Consider the following 8618-nt stretch of genomic DNA (forward strand, 5'->3'; position numbering starts at 1 on the left):
GTTTATAAGCAGTGCTATGAAAGCAGTGGCCACTCTGCCTTGCAACGCAGTGAGTCTGAGCTGTAAAGGCAGTGAGCACGCGGAGATGACACCACTGTAATATAATGGGCTTGCTCAGCAGTTTAAACTCATTTCTAATGCAAGATTGGCCACTTTCCTTGTTAAAAAGGATCAGTAATGAGACTTTTAGTACACTTAAATTGTGATCTACATATGCAAACTTCATTATATTATATTTTACGTACAGACCCTCATCTTCTCTTATGTCAGAAGGTGCATATTTCAGTCAATCTTCTAAATATAGTAAGCCTGTCTTTTCTGTAATAGTATTTAACCTTCAAAACATCTAATTTTCTGGGCAAATATGTACTTGATTCCAAAATGAAAAGTGTCCTGCAGGCTGCATTATAGATCTACATAATAGATTTTTTTCTTTCTTTCCTTAGAGAGAATTTGGTTGGCGTCATTTTTGTCTTGAGATCAGGTTGTTTGAATGAATGTGATGTCACTATGCAGATGTAGTTATCTTTTACTTAGTTCTAAAGTAAATTATTATTCTTTCCATTTTACAAGCATGAAGCTAAGATCAAATCATTGACTGAGTATCTTCAGAATGTGGAGCAGAAGAAGAGGCAACTGGAAGAGTCTGTAGATTCCCTTAATGAAGAATTAGTTCAACTTCGAGCACAGGGTAGGAATACCTTTTTGTGACCATTATCTCTCCTGGCCTTTTAATCTAAGTGTGCAGCCATCAGTAAGAAGTTGGTCCATACTATCTAGTTTGAAGGGTAGAGCTGCAAAACGGCTTTTCTTGTGCATGAGCATACAGAATTAAATGGAGAGAGAGACACATGTGCTGCCTTGTTTGAAAGGACTGCTAAGAGCAGGGTTAAATTGAAGATGTTGCTAATTTAAAACTTGGGGGGGCGGAGGGGAAAGAGTTCTGGGAGAGTTAGGGATGGAGGATATGCAGATGAGCTGCACAACAGTTATCCCTGTCATCCTTGTGATTACACAGTTATCTGGCTGCTAAAATGTTCTGTTGTTTTTTTTCTTCTTCTTTCCCCTATCCCTATTAGAAAAAGTCCATGAAATGGAGAAAGAGCACTTGAATAAAGTTCAAACTGCAAATGAAGTTAAGGTAAGGGTTTTTTATTGTTGTGTTGTTTTTGTTTTTTTGTCCTTTAAAAGTTAGGTGAAACAACTTTAAAGAATGTAACATGAACTCCCCCCCCCCCTCCCCTAATAGCAAGCTGTGGAACAGCAGATTCAGAGCCATCGTGAGACACATCAGAAACAAATCAGCAGCCTAAGAGATGAAGTTGATGCAAAGGAGAAACTTATCACTGAGCTACAAGAGTAAGTAATTGCAGTTACTTTGTTAGCTATTAGCCATATATTCCTAGGCTTTGTAAGGAAGCGTAGTAGAGATGATAGGAGGTGAAAAGGTTTTCCTGCAACACTGTGTTTCTAACTTGAGATATGATACTTTTCCAGTATCATATTTGACAAGTTCAGCTGATTTGAGCCAATATGTCAGAAGCTTAAGTTACTTGTTGCTGATGTGGTTTGGATTGTAACTTAATGGGTTTCTTTTGGATCTTTTATCTTGTCAGGGAGAAAAATCCTTAGCATGTCTAGCAAGCTTAAACTAAAAGGATTAAAGATATGCCGATTTCTTCCTTACTCTTCCCTCTCCTTTTTTGGAGTACTGGCATCTAATATTTACTTTTTCTGTTCAGCCAAAATCAGAAAATGATGCTTGAACAGGAGCGTCTGAGAGTTGAACATGAGAAGTTGAAGGCAACAGATCAGGAAAAAAGCAGAAAGCTGCATGAACTTACGTAAGTATCAACAGCATATAGAACAACTGACCTGGTATGATAAGGGAAGTGGCTTTCATTTAATGATATGCTTATTTAAAGAAAAAAAAATGCTAGCAAAGCTCTTTGACTTAATTTTTTTACTTTTAGAATGATGGTGCCTTTTCACTGCCTTAATATTTGAGATAGGAGATGAAAGAATGAAAGATGTATTAGGAGGGTTGCATCCTTTTCTGTGTTAATTGCTCCAACCTGTAGCTGCCTTTTTTTTTTTTTTTTTTTTTTTTTTTTTTTTTTTTTTCCCCTCTCTCCGCTACAGTTAAGTATTGCATGTTCTAAAACTGGAAAAGTTTTACCTCAGTTGAGCAACTCCCTGCTTTTTGGATCTTCTGTGATTTAAGTGGTTTAGTGCAGCTTGCCTGTACTTGAGATTCAACTTCTTCATACCTCATAGAAAAACTGAATACAATATCTTAGTGAATTAGAGGCTGTATAGTTGATGCAGAATTTGGAATTGAATTCTGCTTTTCAGGTTATTATGTAACGTTTAAGGCTTTATATAATTGCAGCATTATCCACTAATTCAGCTAGTGGTCAGCTAGTTCAAAACATCTCTTAATTATTAGAAATCTGATCATAATCTCAAAATCATTCAAAAAAACAAGCATTCTTAGTGCCAAGCATGTGTAGAGCTTCTGTCTTCTTATTTAAGCTGAAAGCAAAGTTATTAGCAGAGAAGGAGGATAAAATGAAAATCCTAGGCTCTTTCACTTAGCAACTCGTCTGATCAAAAGTAAGAATATTTGTAGGGTAAGATTTTTCCAAAATATTTGTCCTGGCTTTGATTCTGAGAATTCTTTTTTACGTATTCTAGAAACCTTCAGTTGATAGAACTGAATGTACTTGTTGGTGCTCAGTCAATAAAATAATTACCTCGTTTCCCATCTTTCTTTTCACCTCTGATTTAGACTTCTGAGTGTGGTGTCATCTGTTGGCTATATTCTTATTTAAGGACTTAAAATAAAAATGTTATCTTTTTTCAGGGTTATGCAGGACAGACGGGAACAAGCAAGGCAAGATCTAAAGGGTTTGGAAGAGACTGTGGTAAGTTAGGATATATTCCAAAGCCAATGCTTTGCTGCTTTTTTTTTTTTTTTTTTTTTTTCCTCCTCTCTCCTTTCTCCTAAGTTAATCTTGATTGTTTTTAAAAATGTTGTTTCTACCTGTAGGCTAAAGAACTTCAGACTCTTCACAATCTTCGGAAGCTGTTTGTTCAAGATCTGGCTACTAGAGTGAAAAAGGTAATGTGATGCTATGGTAAAACTTGTTGTCTCTGAGAATGTTACATGAATTTCATTTTAAAACTAGATTAGCAGTTAATCTCTTTCCTTGCAGTGTGGTGCAATTATTCTGGTTTGGTCTGTGTCTCAGTTCAGATTTGTACTCTTCTCCCCCTGCCCTTGCCCACTACAGAGTGCCGAGATTGACTCAGATGACACAGGAGGCAGTGCTGCACAAAAGCAGAAGATTTCCTTCCTTGAGAATAATCTTGAGCAGCTCACAAAGGTCCACAAGCAGGTATGAGGCTTAATTTCAAGTTTTAATTTAAAAAGTGACATAAGATGAATTATTTTAGAATGCCTGTTGTTCATAATGAAACTGTTTTAATATAATTCAGTGCTTCCATGGTTTGAATGTGTTTTCAATATGCAACAATAGACTAAAATAATCTTTAAAAGTTGCTTAATAGATACTTTAACTGCGTGTGGGTATGTAATGAAATAATTGAATTCAAATCAGAGAAGATCCAGGTTAGCATTTAGAGTTAGTGTATTAATCTGGGAGGATGCCTGACTGTCCCTGACCAAAGAACATAGATCTTAAGCACCTATATGGAATACTGTGTGCTTCCAGGGTGACTAATTTTCAAATGACAATCTTGCTGCTGAACCCTTAGATTAAATAACTTAAGGAAGTATGCTGTAATAGTCTTACTACTTTGCCTGGTTTGGGGTGTCTTTTTAGCTTTTTTGTTTGGTTCTCCCATACCTTCTTCAGCCAGAAAATAATTCAGTTCCATTTATTTATTTATTAAGCTGGTACGTGACAATGCAGATCTTCGCTGTGAACTTCCTAAACTGGAGAAGCGCCTTAGGGCTACAGCCGAGAGAGTTAAAGCTCTGGAGTCGGCGCTGAAGGAGGCCAAAGAGAACGCCTCTCGGGATCGCAAGCGCTATCAGCAGGAGGTGGACCGTATCAAGGAAGCTGTGAGATCCAAGAATATGGCCAGGCGAGGACATTCTGCACAGATTGGTTAGTAAAAAAAAAAAAGAAAAAAAAAACACCCTTGCCTTCTCAAGCCTGTCTGTCTTGTTTTTGGGGGGTTTTTTTGTTTTGTTTTGTTTTTCGGCAGGAATTTGGGGGAAAGCTCTTCAATATGACAGAACCTTACCAAATTGTGTGTTAGTTAAACATGTATGTCTTAGTGGTAGAGCAAAACTAATTGACAGCGTATTTTGTTTATAAAAATGAATACAGTTAGTGAATTACCTGTGGAAACTACTTTTCTCAAGTTCAGCAGTAGAGCTGGCTCTGCACTGCTGTGCAGGTGAGAAGCTGCTGAAGCCCAGTGAGCTGTGGAGCAGCCAGTATGTGGAGCCATTTGCAGCTAGCGACTCCTTCTCAGAATACCATCTCTAAGCTTTTTTCCTGTAATTCAAAACGTGTAAAATTTTGATCCTTCCTAGGATGTTGCAAAACAAAGCTTTAGTCAGTGTGAATATTCGAGCTGTGATGTACGTATTCTTAATTCGTGTCTCCTCTCCTGCAGCCAAGCCCATCCGTCCTGGACAACATCCCGCTGCGTCTCCGACTCACCCAAGTGCAATTCGCGGGGGCGGCGCGTTCCCGCAGGCCGGCCCGGCGACCGCGCTGCGCGGCGGCGCGCGCCAGGACAGGGGGTGAGTGTCTGCAGCCCTCCTCGCAAAGGGGCCCTTGCGCTGTCATCAAACTTCCCTTGAAGAGCCTTACAGTGAAGTCACATCATCTGATTTGCCTTTTTGTGAATTTTACAACTAGAGGAATTTATATAAACATGGACATCTTTGTAATAATGCTGCCATTTTTTTTAAAAATGGTGTTTGTTTTAAAAGGGTAGATCCAGAGCTGAAAGTTTTACTGCAAGTAGGACCAAAAAAAAGTAAAATCTATAATAGATCTACTTACTTGCTGCAGCACGTAACTTGTTGCCTTTTTTTTCTTTGGTGGGTGAGAGTGGTCACACAATTTAATTTTAAATAGGAGCAAACCAAAACAATGTGGTTTTCTTCAAAAAGCATTCAACAATTAAATTGACCCTATTATGTTGTTTCCTTGCAGATGTTAAGTTTGCATATTGGTTTCGCATGTCAGTGATTTGGGTGTACTTAACAGATGTGTTCATGTCTTTCAGTAACTTCAGAATGTTATCCTAGTTAAAATATGGATACAATAATTGAACTAAATATGTCATTTTTTTAAAATTGAAAAGATGTCTGTAGTCTTCTACGTAACTACACAGAGTCTGGTACTTAATATGCTTAAATTAATAGATTTGTGGGTATAGGTGGGTTTTTTGTTGTTTTTTTTACAAACATCTGCATTGTAACGGATCTGTTGGTTTTATTTACTGCTAGCAGTACTTCAGTGAATACTCTTTTATTATTATTATTATTTTTTTTTTATTTGACTGTTTTGGTATGATATTTTCATGGTTAGGTTAGTCTGTCTTCAGTTTGAAAATACTTCTAGAACAGTTACAAGGTATTTGATTCCGTAGATGTTTCTCTCTTGAATGGCGTCAGAGTGGTGTGTTAAATAGAATAGCATTGAAATAAAATTATTAGCTGACTTTTCAAAGCTGCCTCCTGTATTCAGGAAAAAAAAAAATGTCTGTAGAACTAGTCAAGAAACTTGTTTCTATTTAGTGGTGTCCCTTAGTAAAGAACAAGAAGTGATATGTACTTCCATCTTGTGTAATATTTACTCTGAGTGAGCAAGGTGCTAGTAACTCAGAAACTTGATTATGATGGTGCCAAGATTAAATTAATTTTTGGATATTTACTTTGGCTGAGCTTGGTCAGCTTTGGCCAAGTTGTCCACACTGCATTTATAGTCAGTAGAGAGGCATATATAAGAGGTAATTCACCTGTTTGATTTTAGATTCTCTCTGTAGGGTGAATTTCTAAATACTCGCAACTCTTTTGCCTAGAACTCTTAACTAAAGAGATCCTATCCAGTCTCACACATCTTTAAGAGTACTCATAATAATTGATATGATCAACAGTAAGTAACTAAAATTTGAGCTTGCATCTCACTTTAGAGAAGGAGCTTTAGAGATGGAGAAGGTCTGACAGAATCCCCTGAGGAACTGTAAAATTTGTATATAATTCTTTTCATGTATGCATCTTGGCTGCAGTGCCAACCTGAGTTTGGCAGGTAGAGGAAGAGACAGTGGTCTTGCTTTTTATTCTGTTTTTTTTTTTTTTTTTTTTTTCCTATTTTCTTTCTTGGAAGAATTCATCAAGTATATGGAAAGAAGAGAACAAAATTTTGAAAATCTTCATTTTCATTAATAAAAAAGTTGTTTGGTGGTATTGCAAGCGCACATAAAGAGCTTAACTACAGATTTGTCTTGTCTTCACAAATTGCAAGGCAGCCAGTAGCATTCTTCTCCATAGTAATGTGGATTTTACCAGTTGTTTTGTAGATTAATACAGATGCTAAGCAATTGAGAACTTCTGGTTAGAGTAGAAGTTTTGCTACAGTAGGAGCATCGTGTACTGGGTTATGGTCTGAGATCACCCTCTAACAAAGTATTCTGCATATATTAAATATACAAAGATGTTTCAACTGCTACCTTTTTTTATAGATAGTGCTGTAAGATCTCTTCATTCCATACCTCATCTTTCCAAAACAGTAAAAGCAAAACGTTGTGCAGAAACGTGTAGGTAATCAGGTGGTATCAAGACAGTTCTCACGTTGGTAAAAAGGCACCAGTAGTCATGGCAAATGGTGCTGTGTTAGAACTGACCTGTGTTTTTGATATTCACAGCTTTGGGTATCTAATTTTGGCTCTCTCAGTTTATTTAACTGTAATCTTATCTTGGTAACAGAGATTAAGTGCCTACTATTGCACAACTTACTGTAAAGCAAGTGTTTTATTGGCATTTATTTACATGATCTAATGATTGAGATCTTAAAAGCTATATAAATAGTGAATGTGTTCTACTTGAAGTGTAAAGTATGAGCCTGGCTTTTGGGGCTAATGTGTACATGCACTTACCTACTTTTATTGTTCTCTTTTGCAGTTGCTGAAAAGTAAGTGCTGTGTGAGGAGGATTGGATATCGTACAGAGGGAGTCATTCCATGACAATAATCTTTCCCTTTGGGGACTGTAGGATTATTTTTTTGAAAATGTATAAATTATACCTGGCCTGTACAGCTCTCTCCCCCTTCTGCAAATTCTGTTAACTGATTCCCCCCACAAACTAGAGTGCAATTTTGGCGTCTTGAAAAAGTACATGTTACTTACAGTGTAGCTCTGTTCATTACATGGTTTGTCTTTCATGTCTTAAATTTAGTCTGCACTGTGCCAAGCTGAATGTATGTTAAGAAAATCTTAGTTTGATTCTTTTTTGGCTTAATTTGTGTACATTTTTATTGTCTTAGGGAATGTGCAACAATGTTTAAGTATATGTTCCTTTTTTTGTCACCCTACATAACACTACATGTTCCACTCTGACTTAGGACAGCACTCTGTATTAAAGTTCTCCTGGAATGTTACACAAAGCATCGGACCTAAATGTGCTTGTACAGTATAAGAATACTGAAGTGTGCTTACGACAACTGCCATTAGGCACTGCAGTCTCCACACCACAGAGCTCAGAAGTTCAGTTTTGAACAAGGCTATTTAACTGTTATCTATAAAACGCCCGTTAATCGGGTTATGTGGAAATATTGTACAGTAATAAGAGTAAACCTCAGTTTACAAAAAGAGGCTTTGGCAGTGGAGTATCTCCTCTGTCTTGTTCCTGGTTCTGCACCTAGTGCAGTGTGGTGGAGTGAAAAGGTTCTGCTTCATTCTGAGGAGCCGACACATCCTCGAGCTCCGGGGCGGTCCCGTTTCGTGCTCAGAGCAGCGACACGAGGTAGCGTCGGCTGGGACTTGTCCTGCTACTCCAGCACGTACACGGTATTGGAGTTTGGGCTGAAACTTTAACTTCGAGTTTGGGGGGAAGAAAATAGGAATTAATTTCAGCAACTGGGTGATGAGGTCAGGCTTACTAATAAAGGTTCAGTCTTTCTGAAGCTGATGTGTCTGGAAATCCCAGGGACATGTGTTTAATTAAAAGCGAAGTACTACACTGAACTGTGTTTGTAATGCATTTGTAAGTAGGTATATGAAATGTCCAAGGTAGTAGTTGTCAAATATTTTTCTTCTCTTTGCAATAAAGTCCTGTAAAGTGGCTAAAGAAGTGACACATGGGTTTTTGTTTGTGTGTGGAGCTCCACGGCTCCTGAACCTAAGTTTTAATTTTTTTCTCGCACAATTTGCATAACTTATTCATAGGGTTTAGCCACTACCGTTTTTAGAACAACCATCCTCTGGATAGAAATTAGCCACCAGGTCTTTGAGAAAGAAGAGACTTAATACTGTTAAAAAAGAACAGATTGCTTTTCAGAGTCCGTTAATACCACTTCGTGTATTATATGATTATACCACTTTTTGCTGGGTGTTCATCAGTTATTGTGGA

General features: G+C 37.5%; 1 protein-coding gene across 2 annotated transcripts in view; it reads left to right on the plus strand.

The window, feature by feature from the left end:
• KIF5B (kinesin family member 5B) overlaps positions 1 to 7672 on the plus strand; it is a 28986-nt gene extending 21314 nt beyond the window's left edge. For both annotated transcript variants that reach the window (XM_088533972.1, XM_088533973.1), the window contains exons 17-26: positions 574 to 691; positions 1080 to 1141; positions 1250 to 1359; positions 1743 to 1844; positions 2867 to 2927; positions 3053 to 3124; positions 3297 to 3401; positions 3920 to 4136; positions 4654 to 4783; positions 7172 to 7672. In XM_088533972.1, the coding sequence (XP_088390098.1) occupies positions 574 to 691; positions 1080 to 1141; positions 1250 to 1359; positions 1743 to 1844; positions 2867 to 2927; positions 3053 to 3124; positions 3297 to 3401; positions 3920 to 4136; positions 4654 to 4783; positions 7172 to 7178 (984 nt within the window). In that variant the 3' untranslated portion in view covers positions 7179 to 7672. The remainder of the gene's footprint in view (positions 1 to 573; positions 692 to 1079; positions 1142 to 1249; positions 1360 to 1742; positions 1845 to 2866; positions 2928 to 3052; positions 3125 to 3296; positions 3402 to 3919; positions 4137 to 4653; positions 4784 to 7171) is intronic.
• The last annotated feature ends 946 nt before the right edge of the window (positions 7673 to 8618 follow it).

The sequence above is a fragment of the Tinamus guttatus genome, unplaced genomic scaffold, assembly GCF_059628265.1.
Source record: "Tinamus guttatus ecotype Peru unplaced genomic scaffold, ASM5962826v1 Tinamus_guttatus_pri_ptg000530l, whole genome shotgun sequence".
NCBI lineage: Eukaryota > Metazoa > Chordata > Aves > Tinamiformes > Tinamidae > Tinamus > Tinamus guttatus.